Source organism: Simochromis diagramma, unplaced genomic scaffold (assembly GCF_900408965.1).
Source record: "Simochromis diagramma unplaced genomic scaffold, fSimDia1.1 OVJJ01000603.1, whole genome shotgun sequence".
In the NCBI taxonomy this organism is placed as follows: Eukaryota; Metazoa; Chordata; class Actinopteri; order Cichliformes; family Cichlidae; genus Simochromis; species Simochromis diagramma.
Genome location: NW_024387414.1, coordinates 3250812 through 3275547, shown reverse-complemented (window position 1 = coordinate 3275547; position 24736 = coordinate 3250812). Strand labels below are relative to the sequence as shown.

Genomic DNA, 24736 nt, shown 5'->3' with positions numbered 1-24736 from the left:
CTCTGCGGTCACAGGATTATGAATACGGGGTGGAAATCAGTTTTGGATGTGACTGTGCTGTAGACAGTTTCAAGATGCAGTGCTAAAAATCACAGCGGGGGATAAATGTTTATATTTTTATATCTCCACCAGGGATAGAAATAATTTAACACAGGGACAGAAATGTAGTGAGGAAAATCCCCCATTCCACCCAGCAAATCCCTGAGTATTACATCAGAAGAAACTTTGAGCAGACATAATAGACTAATACAAGCTGTTCATGGACATCCTGTTAGAGCTCTGTCTGCCCTGTGTGAAAAACAGACAATTAAAACTGCCCACAGGATTCTCCAAGATCCCTCACATATTTTACATTCTGTGTTCGAGTGGCTCCCATCTGTGTCCAGGATTTAGGACACGGAGAAAGAGAGGCAATTTTGTCCCTACAGCGATTCAGACTCTGAACTCTGACCCTTTCCTGCCCCAGTATTACATCCCTACCAGTTCTACCAGGAGATGAGGTTAAGTTAAAAAAACAAAAAACAGATCTGACCTGTGGTCATGTCCGGGTTGCTCTTGCATTGGTTGGTGCACCTCCTGACATCATCCCTCAGAACACTGACTTCACTCTGCAGGACTGAGCACATCTGGAAGCAGCTGTCTCCCTCTGAATCCAGTCTGTTCTGGATTCTGTCGATGTGGTTCTGAATATTGGATAGCGCATTCTGGGAATAATTCTTCATCTTCTGCAGCTCTTCCTCCACCTTCCCGCACAGCTCGCAGTCCTCGCCCAGCATCTCCACCACCGTCACGATTCGGTTAAAGTGTTCTCCGTGATCACCGGTCAGGGCTTTGATTTTACCGACGTCATCGGTCAGGTGCAAAACCTGGTTATTGATTTAAATATTAACAAATGAGATGACTGCATAGTCACAAAATCTGAGCTTCTTTGACACAAAAAGTCAGTTTATAATCCACACATCACAGTTTTAATTTAAGTGCGTTGATTAATATTACAAACTTTGTGAAATAAGATTATTGAAAAGGTGAAGATAAAAAACATCCAACCAAGCAGCAACTTTTAGGAATAAAAAAACGACACAAAATAAAATCTGCCAAAAAACTGCAGTTTCTCGAAATGGCCACTGGAGACAATGTTAAAATTCCCAACTCTACAGCAGAAAAACATGTCTACAGCCCGGTTTGATAAATCCGGTCGTTAAGTCTGACGTCACTAGCCGTGTCTGGGCCTAAACTCCGCTGCAGGTCCATATATCAAACGATCACTATGGCATTACTGAGAGTTGAAAAACTGTCTAAAGTCTTTTATCTTTAATAAAATGATCAGCGTTCTGCTCTACCAGGTGTAACAATTGAGTTTAACATCCAGGCATCCATGAAAACGGAATTTATGACATTTAACGGAGTTAGAAGTTAGCAGGGAGTTAGCTCGCTAGCTTCTATCTAAATACAATATAGCATGTCCTGACTGCGGGGTTTTGGAAACAAATTCAAACGTACAGCTCTGTTATCAATTCCAGCATAAATGAAGACAGAAAACTAAACAGCAGTGACGTTTGTAGGGTTACTGAAGTTTGGCTAGCTGGTATATAATGATGTGCTACGTGACCGCTAGCGACACAGCTATGTTAGCATAATATAAACAAGCTAACTTTTTTTTCACTCGATAAAAGTTAACGTGAGTGTTCTCGGTGGTCAGGAACAAATGTAATCGCATGGCAGGATGCTGTAAAAGGACCAAACTTCAGCCAGGAGAACAACTGAGATAATCCATCCACAATACGAGGTTAGTCATTCATATACTGCTGCATGGGCTGGGCTGTAGTTACATCCTAAGGTTTTAAAAACTGAGCTTAAATAAATGATTAGCGGTAATAAAAGCCGAGGGAGGTCAACAGTGATCACTGACTGTTTTAGGAGCTTTTTGAGATTAAATAGAAGAAAATACAACACATTAAACATGTTAACAACACAAAAGCCATATTAAACGCAGACTACTTTAGGCCCGGAAGTAGGATTCGTCACGTCATCACTTAACGACCGGATAGTGTCAGTCTATACAGCTAGCTTACTTCTTCGTAACATCTCTGTGGGGTCTTTTTTTAATGAATAACCCCTTTAAAGTTTAAAGTTTAAAGCATTTTGGGTGGGACCACTTCAACTAGCACAGAAATGCTAACAGAGGTGACCGTGAAAGCTAGCTGTCTGCTAAACTTCATGTCAGCTAATTGAGGTCACTAAACCCACCCTCTCAATCCTGTTCGAGCTGTTGGTGCCTTTTGGAGCTTTTAAAATAACATTATTTTGAATAATAAGACTTTCTGTTGCACATCAAGAGTCTTTGAGTTATTGTGAAAAATTATTTTCTTTGGCTCAGGAGTCCAATCTAGTCGATGCGCTATAATGTTAAGGTGTTTATACAGAGGACATTTATTTGAACATGCAAGGAATTCTTAATCTGTCCTGTAATTATTTGTTGTGCTGAGCCAGATGTATGACTCACCTTGTCATACAGAGAGTCTCCGGACATCGACAGGTCTTTGAGTTGAGTGTTGAAATGTCGAATCTGATTCTCGTTAGCCACCACTCTCCACTCCAGAGACTTCTTGGTTGAATTGTCTCTTTCTCCTCCCGTTCCCGGTAATCCTCCCCCGGTACCTCCCCAGCGTCCTCCTCCCCCTGTACTTCCTCCTCCTCCTCCGGCTCCCCACGTCCCACCCCCATCCCCTCTGTTACCCCCCTCTTTTCCTTCTCCTGTTGATCCACCCCCTCCTGCTCCCCAACTTCCACCTCCATATCCCCCGTCACTTCTCCCTCCTCCTTCTCCTCCTCCTCCTTGTTCAGACGCTACACAGTCACACTTCTCCAGCCTCCAGTTCATTTGGGAGGTGGTGTTTTCTAGTTTCGACAGCCGCTTGTCATGATCACGTGTGCTGTTCTTGACCTGCTCCACGTCCAGCTCCACGTCTGCGATCCTGTAGGCCTGGTCATCAAACCGCTCCAGAAACACGGACCTCAGCTCGTCCAGTTCTCTGTGGAAGTAGTCTTTCACGTCGTTCTCCAGGTATGAGCAGCTCTCTTCGGTTTTCTGCATAGTGCTGTTGACCCGTCGCTCCAGATCCTTCAATCGGTTGTTCAGGCGTTCCTCTGTTATCATGGCATCCCTACCATGCCCGCCAGTTTCACCACCAACAGGTAACCCTTGTCCTGTGGACCCAGTGTTTTCGCTGCTACTGGTGCCACCTTGTCCGCTGAGCTCCCTGTCCAGGCGGTTCTGCAGAATATCAAAGTTCTCAGAGGCCGTGCTGATCTTGCGTTCAGCATCAGTTACGCGATCTTGGAGGTCACTGATGATGTCGCAACATCCCTGCGAACGCACTACGTCCCGCCGCAGCCCGTCCAGGCTCTGCCGATACTGGACGTCCATGGCGTTCATCTGCTTCTCCAGAGCTCGAATCCTCTCACGGTCCTGCTGCTGCTGTTTGCGCAGATCCTCCACACCGGCCTGAAAACATCCAGCAGTGAATTTAATCTTACTGAAAAACACCGGCTAGAAAGATTTTGGAATATCGGCTTATTAAAGTTGTCTGATACCTGGCAGGAGGAGCAGGACAGCGACACTCTCCTCTCCAGCTCGCTCAGGATCTCCTCCTTCAGTGAGTTCAGCCGTCCTTCACTTAACGATCCTCCAGACACACCTCCCTCCAACTCATTACCTTTCCCGTTCACCAGGTGGTTGTTGATGCTGACCAGGGTTTTATCGTGAGCCTGTTGAAGGTGATACAGTCTCTGATTAAAACACCAGCACAAACACAAACAGCATAACACATCTTTTCCTGTTTTAGCTTCTTTACTCAGTCCACATAACCTCCCAGTAAAGCTGAAAACCAGCTCACCTGTGTGCGGTTGTCCAGCTGGTCCAGTTTGGTCTGAATGCTGTGAATCGTCTCTTTAATCTCGGGCTGAGCGGCATCCGCAGGGTTTCTCCCTCCTGAGCTTCCTCCACCAAGTCCATTCCTGCCGCCCTCCTCCTGTAAGCGCTCATTCATGGTGCTCATGGTGGACTGAAGGTCCTGGAGATTTTTTGTAAGACTGCGGATCTTCTCCTCCAGCTGTCTCATCTTCTCGTTGTCTGCTCGTTAAGGAAAGAAATGAAGCAGCGGTTACAGAAACTCTTAATAAAATAAAAGAGTTTCTCTTTTATTTCCATTTTTATCATTCTTTAGAATAGACAGAATCCTGTCGCAGCACCAAGAGACACTTTCAGTCATAGTTTTTATTTCACACATTAAACAAACAGCTGCGGAGAATTTCTAGCAGTAGCTTCCTGACAGCAGTCAACACTGTCACACACAACCAGCTGCTTCTTTTACACAAATGCAAGCTTTGGTTTGGTTTCACACTTCTCACATCTCTTGGAAAAAGATGCTTCTGCATGAAGACATCATATCATAAGTCTTTTACTGACTAATTAGATGATGGTGTTTCACTGGCAAAGCTAGTGCCCCTGTTTGAAAAACAAAGGAGACGTGTGGTCAGCACTTTGTTACTGAGAACCGAGTTCCATTTTCTCCTTTTTGCGAGCAGCTTTTAGCCGTTTGGTTGAATAGTGATTGATTTACGAAGTGAACTGGCTCTCACCAGAAGAAGTGAGCAAAGGCTGCAGATTAGTTTTGATTGACTAATATCGGATGCTACTGTTTGCTGCAGTTTGCTGATGATTACTGAGATGACAGCAAAGAGAGAAAATAAAGAACGATTCAGTGGACGATTGAGTTCCTGCTTCAGCTCTGGTTTTTATTGAGTCCATCTGGGTCTGGTGTCGAATGTTAAGCCGTGTTAGATCCTAAGAACAGGGAGAATCTCACTGGGAATTCTCATAAAAGGAATCACCGCCGGTTTTTAAAGTGTCTACATTCAGTCCCATCTCATGGTGCAGCAGATGGACTGAGGATGTGCGTCTTTGTCTTCATGCACTCCAGCCACAGCTTTTCTTTAAACTGCCGAACTTCATGTGAATAAAAAAACAAAATGAAAATTCACTCACCCGCGTTTCCTCCAGACTGTCCAGATCCAGAACTGCCTCCCCCATAACTATGCCCTCCTCCACCTTGTCCACTGGTCGTCCCCCCTCCCTGTCCGGGCTGAGGTCTGGTGGTGGATATCTGAGTCCCTCCTCCACCAACTGGACCAATGTTGCAGTCTGCTCCACTGTAACCATGGCAACACTTCCAGTCCATCTCTGTCACCATTTTGTAGGCGACTTTGTAGCGCGGCCTCATGTAGGTCCGATAACTGCAGAGAACCAGGACGAGCACAAACTGATGACTCTGATTCACACACTATATGTGTGTGTGTGATTGTGTGAGTGTGTGTGAGGGTGTGTACTCACACCACCACCCGGCTGCACTGTCCACTCCCCCAGCTGCAGGGATGATAATCAGGCTTCACGTAGGTTTCAACTCCATCCTCAACCACACAACTCACCGTCTTTGTGACCACAAACGCACACCAGTTCCTGTTAGACGCACAAATATAACAGTAGAATCACAAAATGAGACAATCCCAACTTACACACAGAATACAAAACTCAGGAGTGAGAAGACAAAAGTCAGTGACATGCAGTAGTGGATGTAACATGAGTAGAGATGGAGAAAAGCTCAGTGAATCATGATAAGTCCCTCAGCAGCCTGAGCCTATAGCAGGATAAGGGAGGGTTCAGTATCACCCGATCCAGCCCCGACTATAAGCTTTATCAAAAAGATCTTAAAGCGGAGATGTCTGTCTCCTGAACCCAAACTGGGAGCTGGTCCCACAGGAGAGGAGCCTGATCTCTGTTTTACTTCTGGAAACTCTAGAAACCAAAACGAAGCTCGCACTCTGAGAGTGAAGTGCTGTGACATCCTTAAGACCTCACAGCACATAACACAGTGTTACACTTTCATACATAAATGCTATGTTTAACAGTAAACCCACAAGCAGAATCTTAATAGAGCTTTGTAAAGGAGGTACTACACGTAATATTTACCCATGATTTGGGCAACCGTTAATGAAGCAAAATCTTACAGCCAACATGAGCGATGCAACATCAAAAGCATAAAAATAACATGCACTCCCTTGAAATACCGTTATCATAAAATAAAATAAAGGGAAACGTTCCTAAATGTCATAGTTTAGAGAACTCAAGTCAGACATAGAACAAAAGGTGAGCCTTTAATTCAGACTGAACACAAAGTAACAAAGTCCAAAATTTGAAACCATCAAAAATCCCCAAACCAACAACAGCAGATATGCTGACGAGCAGAAGAAAGGACTGTGTAAAAGCAGAGGGCTGATTCGGCGACTGGAGACCGGAGGCACAGCTCAACACAGAAAAATCAGGCAGAGCAAGGAAGTAAAACCAACACAGGAAACAGACGATAACTAACCTTTAAAGTTAAACTGGGATCCAAAAGTCACACACTATACATGGAAATGAGAAGATTCACATGAAACATGAAAACAGAGACAAGAGAACGCTGGAGGACGAAGACACAGAAAGATAAGACAACGAGAGAGGAACAGATAGGGAAGACTGAAGACACAAACCAGAAGCTGGTAGCCAAATGCCACAGAAACTCAAATAACACAACAAGAACTAAAGCTCAAAATTATTAGAATGATAATGAAACAAAACAGGACTCGCAAACTCTATAAGACATTAATTAAAAACTACAATTTCATGCTGGAGGGTTTGTGAATCCAAACAGAAACCAAAACCACCGCGACAGTAATGTGACGATCAGATAATCAGTTTTTGGCTTCTTTAAGTTAAACTTAAAATGTTAGTTTGAGTAATACAGTGGGGCAAAAAAGTATTTAGTCAGCCACCGATTGTGCAAGTTCCCCCACCTAAAATGATGACAGAGGTCAGTAATTTGCACCAGAGGTACACTTCAACTGTGAGAGACAGAATGTGAAAAAAAAAATCCATGAATCCACATGGTAGGATTTGTAAAGAATTTATTCGTAAATCAGGGTGGAAAATAAGTATTTGGTCAATAACAAAAATACAACTCAATACTTTGTAACATAACCTTTGTTGGCAATAACAGAGGTCAAACGTTTACTATAGGTCTTTACCAGGTTTGCACACACAGTAGCTGGTATTTTGGCCCATTCCTCCATGCAGATCTTCTCGAGAGCAGTGATGTTTTGGGGCTGTCGCCGAGCAACACGGACTTTCAACTCCCGCCACAGATTTTCTATGGGGTTGAGGTCTGGAGACTGGCTAGGCCACTCCAGGACTTTCAAATGCTTCTTACGGAGCCACTCCTTTGTTGCCCGGGCGGTGTGTTTTGGATCATTGTCATGTTGGAAGACCCAGCCTCGTTTCATCTTCAAAGTTCTCACTGATGGAAGGAGGTTTTGGCTCAAAATCTCACGATACATGGCCCCATTCATTCTGTCCTTAACACGGATCAGTCGTCCTGTCCCCTTGGCAGAAAAACAGCCCCATAGCATGATGTTTCCACCCCCATGCTTCACAGTAGGTATGGTGTTCTTGGGATGCAACTCAGTATTCTTCTTCCTCCAAACACGACGAGTTGAGTTTATACCAAAAAGTTCTACTTTGGTTTCATCTGACCACATGACATTCTCCCAATCCTCTGCTGTATCATCCATGTGCTCTCTGGCAAACTTCAGACGGGCCTGGACATGCACTGGCTTCAGCAGCGGAACACGTCTGGCACTGCGGGATTTGATTCCCTGCCGTTGTAGTGTGTTACTGATGGTGACCTTTGTTACTTTGGTCCCAGCTCTCTGCAGGTCATTCACCAGGTCCCCCCGTGTGGTTCTGGGATCTTTGCTCACCGTTCTCATGATCACTTTGACCCCACGGGATGAGATCTTGCGTGGAGCCCCAGATCGAGGGAGATTATCAGTGGTCTTGTATGTCTTCCATTTTCTGATGATTGCTCCCACAGTTGATTTTTTCACACCAAGCTGCTTGCCTATTGTAGATTCACTCTTCCCAGTCTGGTGCAGGTCTACAATACTTTTCCTGGTGTCCTTCGAAAGCTCTTTGGTCTTGGCCATGGCGGAGTTTGGAGTCTGACTGTTTGAGGCTGTGGACAGGTGTCTTTTATACAGATGATGAGTTCAAACAGGTGCCATTCATACAGGTAACGAGTGGGGGACAGAAAAGCTTCTTACAGAAGACGTTACAGGTCTGTGAGAGCCAGAGATTTTCCTTGTTTGAGGTGACCAAATACTTATTTTCCACCCTGATTTACGTATAAATTCTTTACAAATCCTACCATGTGGATTCATGGATTTTTTTTCACATTTTGTCTCTCACAGTTGAAGTGTACCTCTGGTGCAAATTACTGACCTCTGTCATCATTTTAAGTGGGGGAACTTGCACAATCGGTGGCTGACTAAATACTTTTTTGCCCCACTGTATTTTATATCCAAGCATATGATAAAAGAATAGTTTCTCTTGAAGCTGTGTACACTTGCCACTCACACACACACACACACACACACACACACACTGGTTTATATCGAGCAGGTCTCTGTAACCTCACGTCTTTACAAGTGTGTCTTTAAAACTGAGACATGTTTCAGGGGGCAGAGTGGGTTGCCCACTAATCACAGGGTTGGCAGTTTAAACCCAATCTAGCCCAACCACATGCATGGCAGCTCCGCCACCATGACTATGGGAGCAAATGGGTGAAAGAGAAAAACCTTGAAAAACTGTTAACTTCACACTGATGGCGTATGTAAACGGACAACATTTAAAAAGTGCAAACATAATGAACCATAAAAGGAAAACTTTCCAATCACTTTCCTGTGGTAACTTCATTCATACTTCAAATATACCCTGTGACCTCTTACTGTTTGAGCTACAGAGGAGTTTTTGATATATTACGTTGCCTTATTCGACTATACTTTGATGTTAATGTTCTCATTGCACCGCTGAGGGTGGATTACTCTTTATGTTTCTGAAGGAACCTTTTTTAAAAGTTTTTTTTCACTTGGTCAGCTGCAGCATAGAGGCTTAACCACAAACATCTGTTTAAGGTCGAGCGAGGTCAGCACTGAGCATGTGCAGATGTTTCTTGATGGTTGTGGTGCAGCACGGTAGCAGACTATTCTAAAACAAACTATCTTTAAACCTGCACACTGAGTAACCTGTGAAGCGTCTCGTTTTTTTCCAGCACGGCTGACTTCCCACCGTTTAAGGACTTTTATTTTGAAAATACAGCTTTCTCCCATAGATCCATTTATTTTGAAGGCTACGGTTGACTCTGCGGTCTGCATTCTTGGCCATCTCGGCTGATTGAAAACATGTGAAGCGAAGCTGAAAAACCATCAAATGAAAATGTGAGTGCTGCCGCTCAAACACCTGCAGACCCTCTGAAGAATATAAACACGTTGGATCGCTTTCTGTCTGTTTCTGTTCCCATGCGGGTTATAAGTCAAACATCCTGCCCGGCATCTGACAGCTTCAGTCATCGAATCCAGTGACACGCTCATTGTTCACATGGCATTGTGGGTAAAATCTCATGACAAGTTAAGCGCGTGGTGCTGATGTCATTAGCGTGTGGTGGCGATGAGTTTCCATCCGTCTCGTTCATGTCGGATCAGCAGCAGAAAGACTCGCTGTGTTGTGTGTTTGCGTGTAATTAGGTTGAATTGTTGTCTCTGGAATCCAGAACGATGAGCAGAAACAATCATCTCATGAACCATAATCATGCTGTTTCACTGCTGAGGTTGCATTCGTTGAAATATTTGGAGGACATAAGGAGGGGGCTCAATATACACCAAATATATAAAAAAGTAACGCAAAGTTTACTGTTTACAAAGTTTCAGTTTAATGTGTAATTTAAATATTCTATCATTCATTCAGTGTAACTACGAGAAAGAAATGACCTCCACCTTCACCATACGAGGTGCAATGAAAGAGCCGAATGACTCCACCCGCGAGAGCAGAAACCTAAACAGATCCTTCGAGGTCGCCTCTTTGAGCACCTCCTTTGTGCTGCTGTTTTTGGATTGCTCACTTGCACATACTTGCAGCTTTGTGGTTTTGCTACGGACCCAAACTTGCACAGTTTTGGTTTTGCTTTGATTTCTCTTTTGATGACAGTTGTTGAAAAGCCCCACAATGTGGTTCCGGGCTTCTTTGTTATTCTTGCCTTGAGATTTGGACACAGATGGTGACAGTGTCATCGCAGCAAGACTTTCCACTGTATTGTTCTTACTAAGTGTTGAAGTCTGTATTTCCATCTCCATCGCATTTCTGAGCTAAAAAGCTATCCTGGAGCTGAGTGTAGGTAAAATCAGGCATTTTTCCCTGACGCTATCTCACATTACAGGTTAAACATATCAATCCATTTCAATAAATCCTATCTAGTTCCTTCAACTTATCTCTCCTTCGTGGAATAATATTGCAAAGACCTCCAAATTTTCAAACAATGAAGTTGAAGGTGTTCAACTTCAACTTCATCCAACAAATTATTCCAATAAGATGCTTCTCCCACTGAAAACGCTACGTCCAGATGAACAGAATCAACCTTTGGGAGTACAAAGAGATTCATTCATTTTAACCAGATCTCCAATACCACTGCCACTTTAGGCCTGCCACCTGTGCAGTTTCCTATTTTGTCTTTTGAGGCCAAACTGCACACCATATTGAAATATGCCAGGTGTTGGTGAGGAAAAAAACTATTTTGTGCTGTGAAATTTTGTTACCTTTGGAATTTTTCATAGACAACTAAAGAAACAGGCTGTGACAGGCTGCTAGCTGTTTGTTGTCAGTTCATCAATTGAGTTAGAAGCCCCTTTTTAAAGTGGCTTAACTAACAAACAAACAAAACAAAAAGTTCACTGAAAACGGTAACGTACAAGGACAGGACTGTAAATGAGCGAAAAGGCAGCCAGTGCCCAAAGAAAAACTTTGAAAGGTGTCAGGAAAGGCAGGAAAGGAATTGCTAAAGAAACTAAATATAAAGGACTTTTGCAGAAACCTACTGAGGGGAAGCTAACTCATATCAGCTCAGCTATTATGTTACAGCAGTGCAAACTGTGTCGCTCTGCCCAATGAATTTACATGCTTCAGTTGGTGATTGTGTATAAATGCATATTCATGCTTGACCTTAATCTGATGCTAAGTCTTCAAGTCTTCATTCCTGGAATTGCAGCTATAGAAGATAAGATTTTAAGCACTGATTAGGTGACAAAAAGTTAGTTATCTTCACGTCTTATTGAGCAGGATGTGAGACAGTATCAGACCTGTGTGACAACAATGTGAAGCTTTGAAAGTTTCAATGTATGCAGGCTAATGCCTTTCTTATGCTAGAAAGCGGAGCGCTGATTGAAGTCGACGGCATCCGGTTGATTCATGTTGTATGTGAGCGTGCACAGAGCTGGAGAGTTAACAGATAGCGCTCTCACAGATGGTGGTTATCTGAGTGCCGTTTTAGGATTTGTTGAGCCAGCCAAGTTTGGCTATGTCAAACTTTCCTTAAGAACCAGTCTCAACACACAAAAGCACCAAACTTACAGACAAGTCCTCGGTAGATGAACATATTGCTAAAACAAAAAAACGTTCAGCTCTCTGAACCCTGGCCAGCAAAAATGGGCTGTTATGTAATTCTAAAAATATGTGTTTATTTTCTTATTTACACTTCTGTATTTCTACAACATTATTAATTAGTGTATGGGAACACAACAGATGGTGCATGTCTATCTGATTCACTGTTAAAGAATTCTGGCGAGAATAAATAAATAAACCACATCAGTAAGAAAGACAGTCATCTTCTTAAATGTCAAATCTGAGACACTGTTTAACATTGTGGTTTACAATAACAAGATCCTGATGGTGGCTATTATTGCAGTGAGATTCTATCAGCAGATATAAGTTCACAGAGGGCATTTAAATAAATGTTACACAGCAGAAGTCTGTATGAATGCGTTTTACTGAAAGTTTGAGTTGCAAACATACTCATATATCAATCTTAAATTGGACGAACGGGAATTCGAGTCACTTGGGGAATGATAAAACACAGCTTCCCTTGTTTGGACATTTTCAAGTTGAAATTAAAAAACATTGTACATACAGACAAAAACACCAGACAAACTGTTAACCCCCCACCCACAATAAAACAACATGTAATGTTAAAGGCATGAGTGACGCCAGCACACAAACCCAACCCAAACTAAATATTTCCTGCACGTCTACAGTCGACTCAGAGATCCGACTGTATTTAAATATTGCAAAGATGAATAAAGCTTCAGATTTCTCACTGCACAGAATATTCCCATCTTTACAAGAAGACGTAAAGCCGAAGAAGAGACAAAGGCTCCTTTCACCAACTGACAGCCAATCAGAGAGCGTCACAGTAACAGTGACCTAAAGTTAAAGCGGGGCTGCTGACATGTTTTCAGTCAGTGTGAGCATGACTCCTGACAGTGAGTTTATACTATCAGCAATGATCAGAATCAAAACAGCAAGTGACCTTTGACCTACAGCAGGCTGAAAGCAGGACAGAGTTAAGTGGAGGCTGATAAAGAAAACGCTGCCCCTGACAGAGTTTCTCTTAAAACAGAAACAACATCTTCTAAAAACACAACGGGCCTGACTTGGCTGATTTATGGTTACATTGAAAATGAATAAATATAAGAAAAATATAAGATAAGCAGGAAACATGAGCCTCACATCCATTCCTCTGATCAGTTAATAGCTCCATCCATCCATCCATACATACATCCATCCATCCATACATCCATACATCCATACATCCATACATACATACATCCATCCATCCATCCATCCATACATACATCCATCCATCCATACATCCATCCTTCCCTCCATCCATCCATCCTCCATCCTCCATCCATCCTTCCCTCCATCCATCCATACATCCTTCCCTCCATCCATCCTTCCCTCCATCCATCCATCCATCCATCCATCCTTCTCTCCATCCATCCATACATCCATATACATTCCATACATCCCTCCATCAATCCATCCATTGATCCATCCATTCATCCATCCATCCATCCATACATACATCCCTCCATCGCCATCCATCCATCCATCCTTCCTTCCTTCCTTCCCTCCATCCATCCATCCATCCATCCATACATACATACATAAATACATTCATCCATCCATCCATCCATCCATCCATCCTTCCCTCCATCCATCCATCCATCCATCCATCCATCCATACATACATACATACATACATACATCCCTCCATCCATCATCCATCCTTCCTTCCTTCCCTCCATCCATCCATCCATCCATACATCCATACATCCATACATCCATCCATACATCCATACATCCATACATAAATACATTCATCCATCCATCCATCCATCCTTCCCTCCATCCATCCATCCATCCATCCATCCATCCATCCATACATACATACATACGTACATACATTTTCTTAATCACTTTATCCAATTCACCGTTGCAGGGGTTGGAGTCTACCCCACTGGGTAAAAGGTGGTGTACACCCCGGACAGATCGGCAGTGTTAAATGGCAGCACCAACGGAATCTTGTCCGAACATTTCTACAGATAGATTTTCATGTTTTTCATCACGTTTTATCTCCACACTGCCGAAAAAAACAACTGCAGCCTCCACAGCTAACTTTGAACCACAGAGTCCACAGAGAAAAGCAGACACACACACACACACACACACACACAGAATGATGTCACATTCTACGGAAATGAGTAATTCGGGTGTTTTTTCGCTCCGTTTTTCCAGTTTTTTGCTGATGACATCAGAGCTGTTGCTGCCAAAAGGAGGGGGCTGAATGTGTGCACGTGTGTCTGTGTGTTGCAATTTGTGCAAATGTTAAAGGCTTTACAGCTGGACCTTTGCCTTATTTTAGCTTTAGCCCAGGGAGTTTTTCTTTAAACTTGTGAAAGACCTCAGTCTTCATTGTCCCAGAGGATGACACAGAATGAGAAAGTGTGGGGAAAGTTTACAGAGGAGTCCCTAGTTTTTCAATGTGAATGTGTGAATGTTTCCTCTGGAAACTCATATTTGTCCTGCCATGGAAAAACTTGCCAGAATACATGCCCTAAAAGGGAATTTGGTTACTGCCTATGACAATGGTCAAGATGAGTGGTTGCAGCTGGATGTACGCTTCTGACAGGCTCTGTGTGATCACAAATGATTGTGTGTGATCAATTTAAACGTGCAGTCACATGTGTTAATCAACAACAGCAGTATGCTGCCTCTGCCAAGGCTGAAAATCCCCTCCACGCCACACATGAGCTGATTTCTTGGATCCAGATATTATTTTAAGAACATCAAGATGATGTCCCTGTTTTTTCTTATTTCAATGTGACATTTATTTATGAAGATATTACAAAAAATGACCACTTTTACTAATCCATGCATGACTTTTGAATAATCTGGATAACAGGCAAACCAATTACATCATTGCCATGTTGAAGGTAATCATAAATCATTATAGCATATGTCCATTTACTATGTGAGAAATCAGGGGGTGTAAATCAGACTGCTTGGTTGAAATAAATACAACAGCCAATCATCAATCAATACCATGGTTCATCTCAACGATCCCCAGTAAGATCTCCATTAAGACTTCAGTTACAGTAATTAGAAATTCAGATGAGACTCGGTGTGATAAACACATGCTCACAATATTAACGGCCAAACTGTGGCTCTGATTGGTTCATCGTGAATCTAAGGTGATCCAGACATATTTGCTCCAACTGTTAGGCGAGTCAGCAGAAGGTAAATCCCCGCAGTATGAGGAAGAAGTGGTAGTCGTGGGTTTTAGCACTTCTGGTTAATCTCATCTGATCTGATACCAAGTAAATACAGGCCCAGTACTGCCAATACCAATACTTTCAGCTTTTAAAGGCATCAATCTAAGATTAATTTTTGTGTATTTTGAAACAGGGTTTTATTTTAAAGCTGGCAGGTAAATGTGCCCGTCTTTAAAGCACTGGGTCACCTTCTGTTGTTAAATGTGCTGGTAGGCTTTTAAATAAATAAATAAAACTTAAAAAAGCCAAGAATGTGACACTCAACACTATCAGTCAACACTTTTATTTTTCACAGTGCATGTTTGAGGTATATTTCTTCATCTTAAAAAAAAATTATTTAACACAATTCGGCGATTTACATGCATAGAAACAAAGCATTGATCCTATCGCGCTAGCATCGATATCAATACCTGCGTTGGGTTCGATACTTTCGATATTTGGATCGATCCACCCATCGATTTAGTGGATTATCGGTGCAACAGTTTGGCTCTGTTAGTTTATAAATGACTTTTTAATGAGCTATTTTGGTTAAAGGGTGTACATATGTCTTTAAATCATAGCACTCTTTTCAAAACTAGTAGAAGGATTTAATACAGTGCAAAAGTGGGGTTATGGAAGTGTGGTTAGTTGCTGTTAATTACCACGAAGAGCTAAACTACCAAGGATAAGGACGGATTATGGCTTAGTGCACATATAAATTAGAGTGCAGCTGAAACATTCCTGTCAGGGCTGGATATTACAAGCACATTTCAGAAATAGTTGGGACGCTGAGCAGTTTCCAACAGCTTTTCACGGGCTGCAAAAGTTGTGCGGCGCTAAAAACAAATATGTGCTAGAACATCTCAAAGTTAATAAGGTCAACTAGTAACATGACTGTGCATACAAAAGAGCATCTCAGAGAGGCTGAATCTGTCAGAAACAAAGATCAGCAACTGAGCAACAGCTGTGAATGTTTGGGGATCGCGGTATTGGTGACGTTCACATGTGTGAAGGCCCTGTTTATGCTGAACAATATATAGCATGAAGAGCAACATGGTTCAGAGAAGGGCTTTCTTATTTCAGCAAGAGGATGGAAAACTATTCCACAAGTTTTCCAACAGCATGGTTTTGTAATAAAATAATCTGGGTGCTAAATTGGCCCTCCTGCAGTCCAGACCCGTCACCCATTGAAAACAGATGGAGCATTATAAAATGAAAAGTACGACAAAGGAGGTCCTGTTGAACAACTGAAATCCCAGCAAGAATGGGAAAACATCTGGCTTCTAAAACAGCAGTTGGCCTCTCAGCTCCCAAAAGCATGCAGTGTTGTTGTTTTTTTTTAGAGAAGAGATGATGCAACACGCCGTTAAACGTGCTTCTGTCACAGCTTCTTTGGAAAAGTGTTGCATTAAATATACAAATGAGCATGCATCATTCAAAAACACAACGACACTACACGTGCTGTCTTTGTGCGACATATGGTTACCAAACACATACTTCCATTGGGTAAAAAAAGCTTCTTGTTACTTTCATTTCTTGTGATTTTTGACTGTTTGCTTGGAATTTAACTGAACTTAGGACTAAAGCGCAGACGGGATTTTTCTAAAGCTTCAAGCTTTTGGAAAAAGCCGATAACAACAGTCAGACAGCCACAGGGAACACGGAGCACAGGAAGCTGATGGAGGACTAGAGAAGATAAGGAGATGATCCGACTAAGGGAGATGCAAGGCTGTCAAACACAGGTGACACAGCAAACAATCACAAAGAAGAGGAAAGGAAAGCAGGAAGTAAAACAAAAAAAGACACATGAGGAAAACTGATTCTCAGAGCAATACAAACAGTGAGAAAGGCTGAAGAACAACTGAGGGCGATGACGGAGACCCGGAAACACTGAACACACAAGAAGAAAACACAACAAAGACAACGAGAAACTGACAGAAACCGCACAAACCAGAACCCTGCAGTGGTTTCATGTGCCGCTCATGTTTATTCGTGACCACATCACTACACTCCCACACCTTCAGTGGTAAAAATCTGAATAAACGTCTGCATCTGTCATTTAAGTATTTAATAAATAAACAGTGACTGTGCGGCTTCTAATGAGAGCACTGATCTCAGCACTGATAGAAAACCTGAAACACTTTATAGCCACTGATCAGTTTAGTTTACTACCACAAAAACCCACTGATGTTCCATTCATGTGCTCATTTTATCCTCAACTGAAACACACTTGATTTATGAGCTCCACATGCTGACTCGCTGATCACATCTCTGGTACTGATTAATGAAGATTGAGTTATCGGCACTGATAATAGATTACAGCAGTCAGGATTACAGTAATCTGGCAGCCAGAGCTGATGTCACTAGGATGGTTTTTATGAAGCACAACGCTAAACACAAAGTCTTCAGTGTACAGAGTTTAGCTTGAATCTCTGAGCTCGAATCTTGCAGACAGGATGTCCGGACGTCTGTCTCCGAGCTGCTCAGATCAGTCTCAGCTGTTTCCCCTCTTTTTTAAAATTTTTTTAGATTCCCAATGCTCCGTGACACTGCTCGCTTTCTGGCTTTTCGTCGTCTATAAATCTGCTGAGTGAAACAAACAGAGATGTATGAATCTACACGTCTCTGCAAAGATGCACGCACAAGTAAAAACAAAAGTAAAACTTGGTATAAAGAAGGACGGGGAGGGGAACGAGGGGAAACTGGAGCTGATGTCGTGTTATCTCTGCATCTGCAGGTCAGTGAATGCTGCTCGTGTCAGGACAGACGCCACCTCTGACCTTTTTATTCCTGCCTCAGAGTGGGTTGGTTTAATTTCTGCCCCCGTGCGTCTCAGCTCTACAGGCCGGACAGAAAAAAGCTGATTTATCAGCTTTACAAACTCCACAGGAGAGATTCAGAGTTTGCGCTTCACGTTGGTGTTTTTTTAGCAGCCGACATCAAACTGAGGGTTTAACTGCCTGTTTCGCTGGGCAGAATGCTTTTTACTGTGCTCTATTGTGTGTTTATTGCACTTTTATGTGGTGTATTGTGTGTTTAGTTTTATAGTGTTTCAGCTTACAGGACTGACCCCAGTAAAAAGTTCACCAAATCGGAGCTTCATACTCAACACTGCTTTCACCTCGCTGAGCGGATCCTGTGATTCCCGTGGAAGAAAACGACTTTAAGAAGAAGAGGAAGAAGCTAACACGTGAGCTTTCAGGCAGCCGTGACATCTGAGTCAGGATCGCTCCAGATGGAAACTTATTTATCCTTTTTCCATTAGTCCTGGAGACACTTGTGTGAGCTGCTAACACTCACGGCCAATGAAACCATGCTGACAGTTAAATAAACAGTTCACCTGGAAGACGAAAAACATTTGAAAACAGGAATCCTGCAGCTCGAGGCAGATTAGATTTAAGACCTCTTTAACACCCCTCAGAATTAAATTTAAGACCAGCTCTCCTGCAAGTAAGATTTAGGAATGAGAAAGTGACATCATCCCACAGATATGTTTGTTTTTCTACGATTTCGTCAAAGCTCTTAGCATCCACAATAAGCTGATGGGATCCCAGACTTTGGCTTAAATATTAAAAAACATGGTTTTATATCAAAAAACAAACTATAAATGTTGTTGCTTCTCCCATTGTGATCTGTGTCATTAATGCAAGGCACGTTCTGATAATTATAGCTATTACAAATCATTTAGAGATCTTAATTTCACTGATAAAAAAAAATACTCATAGAATTCAACTGTTCCCACATCTTCAAATGTTGATTTAAGACATTTTGGAAAAAATGAAGGCGTCTTTTTTTAGATGAATGAATTCACTCAGCTTTATGACTATTTAAGAATCCACGGGAAACATGCCCAGCCGCTCAGTTCATAACTAAAGTGAAAAGGATTGAGCAGAAAGACTTCTTCACCCTTCTCCTGCTTCATTAGTTGTTTTTCCATCTAAAATTTTCTCCCTCAAGAAGTTTTTTTTTTTCAGGGAGCTGAAAGTTTCCTTCAGAGTATTGTTTGTCTGCATTTCCACTCCACTGAAGACAAAAGATCTGGCAGAATGAGTCCAGTGACGTAGCGAGAGCTGCTTTTAAACACCAGGCTTTATAAGAACGTAGTTAGCAGGCTACATCTCAGCTGTCTCTCGTTGTTGTTGTGCGACTGCTTTGGTTACAAAAGCTAACAGTGTGGCACCTTTTAAAAATAATACAGCTTTAAAACAATAAAACATCTGATTTCTTTTTTTAAGCCCACTCAGCCACAAATGTTTGCCTCGATCTCTCTTCCACTTTCCTTGGTTAGTAACACTATCCCCACCAATGACAAAATATTTCAGCAATTATTGTTTCACATCAAGCGCCGGTGTTAAAAATCGATCTTTCTACTCACTCTTTTGATCGATATTTATGTATATAAACAACACTCTGATGTGGAAAGTGTTACATGTGACATTTGTTGTGCTCACACTCTCCAACTTTAACTGATGAGCATCAAGATCCAACCCAAGAACCCACAACAAGTGGGTACGCCTTCCTCCACTGACCCTAAAATGAGTGGGGAAGTTACCATCATACAAAATGATACACATGAAAACCAGACAAGGGCCCCAGTGTCACACCCGCAGGTTATTTTCCACTAAAATTCATGCAAATGCTGTTGTGGATGTGGTTTGAGGTTCCAAGAGCTCCTGTGAAGAGGTGCAGTGGTATAAAAAAAACTCTTCTCCACACTAGAAGAGATTCACATTGACCAAAAACTATTGAAAGTCAATGTCACATGTCACAAACTGTTCTCAACTTCCAGGTGATTGAAGCCTCAGCCAATGAGAGCGCAGGACACCGTTAACTGACATCAGCTGCTGATTGACATAAAACCTGTCCGAGTCTGGAATGTCCATCAGCCATCACCTTTGTGTTGCTTTCAGTGTGAACGCAGCTGAAAGAAGCTCAGTTTAAAGTCCTGCCACACTTAAACCCAACATCATCTTCAGACACACTGACCACGAAGAGCCTCACACACACTCAGGGCACATACTCTGAACTATTTAAAGCACAGCTGTCAGCATGCATGTGCGTGAAGTGACAGTCAGCAGCTCTGAGAGGATGTGCCAGTTAAACCTCTCTGCCGGGAAGGTCACGAAAGGCCCGGCTGTATAAACCACACATAAAGTGTTATTTATAAAGGAAGAATGTGCAGTGCAAGTTCAGCCTGATATGGTGAAATCGAAATGAAAATGAGGCGAGACAGAATTTCGCCTAAAAAGTTTATTAATAGCTTTTATTTATGTGTTCTGTGCAGCTGTGTTAAATGGCCATGTGTAAGGATGGATGCTCTGGTGCTCTTTTGTGCCTTGTTTACCGTCCTTTCCTCGGAATTTACAGAGACGGTGTCCTCAGTAACTTCTTCCTTCAGTAGTTATTTTGTTCCCTTCGGTATTCCATACCTGATGCCGCCAAATAAAACACTTCCTTTTATCACTTTTTCGACAAGTGTGACAGTTTCTAATTATTGTGTTTTTGATTGACATGTCTGATAACATGCGGTACAAACATCCATCCATGAATGGAGATGAGAGTGGAAATGAAGCACAGTGACTGAGATCATCACAGAAGCACTATGACAACAATGTGTGTTAATGGCTTTTAAAGAAAAGTGTTTCCAGCCTTTGGGGCTGAAAGATGAAGACAAAGTGACAAAACACTGCAGTTCCTCTAATGACCACTTGGCTCCTAAAGCGAGTCGACCCATTGCCTTGGATTTAAAAAACAGACTTTACAACAGAAATAAACAGGATACAAAAAACATCTGTAGGCTGTAAAGCCATTTTCCCTGTTTGTGATAACTGTTTGGGGTTTTTTTTTTTAACAAGATGACACATTTGAACCATGTTAATGCTTAAAGTTGACATTATTATAACCCTGGAAGCTTTGAGTGTCAGGTGGATGGAGAGAAAGCAGGCCAGTGCTTCACCTCAGCTACTCAGAGCCAGTGAAAAAACTTTGTGACTGTTTTTGAAAACTTTTGGAGCATTTAAAATCCAATAATAAGACAGCCAATCACAGAAGATTGTGCTCCACCTCAAGAGAGTGAACTTCTAATATTTTTATGCTCCGTAGACTTAATTACCTGTATCTGTGCGATGTAGTTGCACCCATACTGTCTTTACGTATGCAGCTTGCTAGCTTTAGCTGATAACTCCACTCCACCCTAAATGTGGTCACTTCTGTGTCCAAAACACCAACACGGCGATCGTAAACCAGTGGGTGATGTCAGTTTGTTTGCACATCTCTGCCTTTGTGGATATACAGTGTTAGTAATGATGACGCTATAGAGTTTGATTTCCTCATGCATGTCAGTTTATATTCAAGTTAAACACTTTTTTCCAGGGGAAAACAGAAAACGGATGAAGGTGGACAGAAATCCAGAAACTGCTTTGAGCTTGTTTGTCATCTGAAGCAGTGACTGTAATGAAAGGACGGCAGGAAGAGACAGAATGAAGCTGTCTGTGCAAATTAAATGTTTTAAGTCCAAACATCTCAGATGTCTAAACCAAACATTTCACAGAGACGTGTCATAAACAGAAAATTAAGTTATCAGCTTACACTAAACTTCAGGTGCTCATTGACCTGAAATATCAAAAACAGGCTTAAATTCACCTTTAATTACAGCTGTTACTATAGAAACAATGTAAAAAGAGGTGCATGATGTCATCGGATCCTGACATCAGCAGAGGGGCTCACTCTTAAATATCAGACCTGCAGAACTGAACCAGGAATCAAACTAGCAACCTGTAAGCACTTCCTGTCAGAGTAAAACACACACACATAAAACTCTGTGGTGAGGTCATAACACCTTGACGTCACCACCTTATCCTTTCTTCATTTCCAACCTCATCATCATCACCATCACCATCCTTTCCGCGCACGTGTCATCTTACCTGTGCCTGCTGGCAGCGCGGGCTCCGTGCGCGTGTCCATTGGTGTACAGGTTGTAGGACTGTCGCAGCGGGAACGCGCCTTTGGCGTGTCCGCAGGTCCAAAGCACGAGCAGCAACAGTAGCGGGAGCGCGGCCATCCCTCCGATCAATACGCGATCAATACAGAGTATCGATACCTTATCGGAGTCTAATCAGCTTCCTCAGCTGGAAGGGAAGACTCCCATCTCCATGGAAACGCCACAAAAAAAGTTTCCTCAGAAGTCCGTCAGTCCCACCGACCCATGGTCCGGACCCGATCAGACCTGAAGACCTGAAGCCGAGTCCAATCCCCCCTGACCCGCTGCGGGTCCCGCTGCTCCCAGCCTTTAATCCGCCTTTAATGCCACTTTAATCCGGCTCGGCGCGGTCCCGGCTGGCCCATCAGAACTTTACTTGAGAAACAAAGAGAAGAAAACGTTGCGACAGACTGAACCGAGACCAGCTGCTCCTCCTCTTCATCACACCGCCCCACCGAACTGTCTCCGCCCCTGCCGGAGGAGAAACCAGACCCGCACCCACACCTGAACCAGGACTGGGATCAGTGATGAAAACGTGAAACCGCACGGAGCCACAGAGAGGCTTTAAAGGACCAGACTGCGCTTTTTAAACTTCTCTGCCCCGTTTTTCCTTTCTTTGTATGTGTGTGTGTGAGAGAGAGACTGTGTGTGTGTGTGTGTGTGTGTTTTAAGCACTCTCTCTCTCACAGACACACAGACACACACACACAGACACACACACACACACACACACACACATATAAAGTTAATGTAAATCAGCTGAATCTGATTCTTTCTTTCCGGATTTTGTTGCCAGTTTAATGAGTTATCATTCCGAACACTTGTTTGCTTGTTTGAATGTTATTTTGATCTGCACTGGATCCTTTGAAGCTCTTAAAGAACATCTAAGAGTTTAATCTCAGCTGACAGTCAAGTCACTGCAGTTTGTCTCAGCTGGTTTCGGATTAGTGAGACTTCCTGAAGGCGTCACAGTCACTACAGAATGTAAAAAGTCTGTTTTTACTTGGTAAATGTAAAGTGCAGTTAGCTGGTAATGAGGCGACTTGTGGATGTGGGGCCACTTTTTGAGGTGTGGTTCACTGGCTGATGCTTTATTCTGACAGGTTTTTGGTCACATTTCAGTGGATAAAGTCAGTGATTCCTAAGTTTCTGCAGGGGAGCCTTCAGAGTAATCACAGCTGTTCTTCACATCTGTAAAGTTCAACAATCCAAAGTGTCCGAATACTTCTTATTTTAGGATTAAGTTCATGTGTTCTCATTCAGGTTTATTTATTTTAGGAGCAAATTAGTGTTCCGAGTAAATGTTTGATTTTCTGGATTGGATACCGAGCCTTACGATGGTCCTCGTGCACACCTGCATATGTGTCTGTGATTCATTCATTTATGTGATGAGGCAGAGGAACAGAAACGTGTTTTAAAATGTTAAAAAGTTGCATCCTGTAACGTGACGCCGAAGACGTTAATGAGCGTTTGATGACACTCGGAGCAGAAAACATCCTGCAGACTTCCTGAGGTTAAAGGATGTTTTACATCTGCTCTCCTCAAAATAGACAAACATGCCACTAACTTTCACTACGCGATAACCCTTTATATCAGTGTTGTTTGGACCATTGTTGTACTGTTTTTCCACACATCCTGCCCTTCAGTAGACCCCAGTGTGGTCATCTAACGTCTTATAATTTTGTCATTTATCATAAGGTTTGTTTGGTTTTTTAAATTTTAGTTGAGTTTAGTTTCCTTTGTTTGCAGAATGGCTTTACTCCTTACACTTGTTGTTTACACGTGTTTCGTTCCTGTAGGAGTTTTTCTCTTTTTCTTCTTATTTTTATTATATGGGGGTATTTTTCAGGGAAAGGGGTTTCAGAAGTGGTATTACAACACAGTCACAGCAGTTTGCGCAGGCAGCTGACTCACAGTCATGTCGACATTCAGAGTAAACATGTGTACCACAGCTGTCTCATGCTGGTTCTGTTGACAAATGAACATGGACTAAACCAAAAACCATTTCCTTTTTTTTAAGCATTTTTCTTTTATTAGAGTTTAGTTGGTTTGCAAGCACACTATATGAATTTACATTACAATGCACCAGCTACACATGGGCCCGTCCTTCAAGCGTACTTCAGTTGTCCGTGTTCGTAACCAAGTATAATCCAGACTTGAGCGTGGCGTCTGTGAAGTCATCGCTTGTTTATGTGTCGCGTGCCAGCTGTGACATCACTTCGTCAACATTTGTCCTGGTCCTTGAGATGGACCAACCTCGCTGCTGCGCTGGTACATGTGTAGAAGATGTCAAAACAGGAAGCAAAGCTATCTCACAGCTTTTTTTCCAGAAAGTCTTTAGAAACTTTTGCAGCATCTCTGTATAATCTGACAAACTCCGAGCTTCCTGTAGAAATGTTTATATAAATAACAGCAAAGCAAAGATGATCATACAGCATGAAGGTGACAAGGGTCAGCATATATACCAGGTGTTACACTGCACTCTCCTTGCTAATGGTTTATGATTAACAAGTTATTAGATGAACACATCTTCTCTGAGCATCCTTTCTGGCTCCAACAATGAACATAATTTACAAAATAAACTTCCTGTTTCATTCCAGACGACCTGAAACTGGTGATCGAGCTCATGAGCTCATGAGAACAAAGTTTGCACGGGTAAAGCAGCAGAGACAACAAAGAAAAGTCTCTACAAAAGCAACTTTATTTCAAACAGGAGCTTGACTTCTGTGACCTGCCAGATCCCCCAGTGAGCTGATTTTACATGAAGTGAGCTGAAAATCATTTTCCTCAGTTCATCTAAAATAAATCTCCCCAAATAGAGTGACTGTACGCTGACATCGAGTTTGGTAAAGACACACAGGCTGAGAACAAGACTGCGTTTATTCAAGTATAACCACCATTAGTTTCATTTTTTTTTCATAGCCACAGAGTTTTGAATTTCTTAAACAATCACTAAAAGCTTGA

General features: G+C 42.4%; 1 protein-coding gene across 2 annotated transcripts in view; it reads right to left on the bottom strand.

The window, feature by feature from the left end:
* LOC120721168 (EMILIN-1-like) overlaps positions 1-22312 on the bottom strand; it is a 31245-nt gene extending 8933 nt beyond the window's left edge. The window contains exons 1-7 of one of the 2 annotated variants that reach the window (XM_040011281.1): positions 21717-22312; positions 5393-5518; positions 5048-5295; positions 3897-4132; positions 3595-3768; positions 2504-3505; positions 533-866 (exon numbers count right to left, since the gene is read on the bottom strand). In XM_040011281.1, coding sequence (XP_039867215.1) covers positions 533-866; positions 2504-3505; positions 3595-3768; positions 3897-4132; positions 5048-5295; positions 5393-5518; positions 21717-21853 — 2257 coding nt within the window. In that variant the 5' untranslated portion in view covers positions 21854-22312. The remainder of the gene's footprint in view (positions 1-532; positions 867-2503; positions 3506-3594; positions 3769-3896; positions 4133-5047; positions 5296-5392; positions 5519-21716) is intronic. The other variant, XM_040011280.1, reaches the window with a different exon arrangement.
* Positions 22313-24736: the final 2424 nt, after the last annotated feature.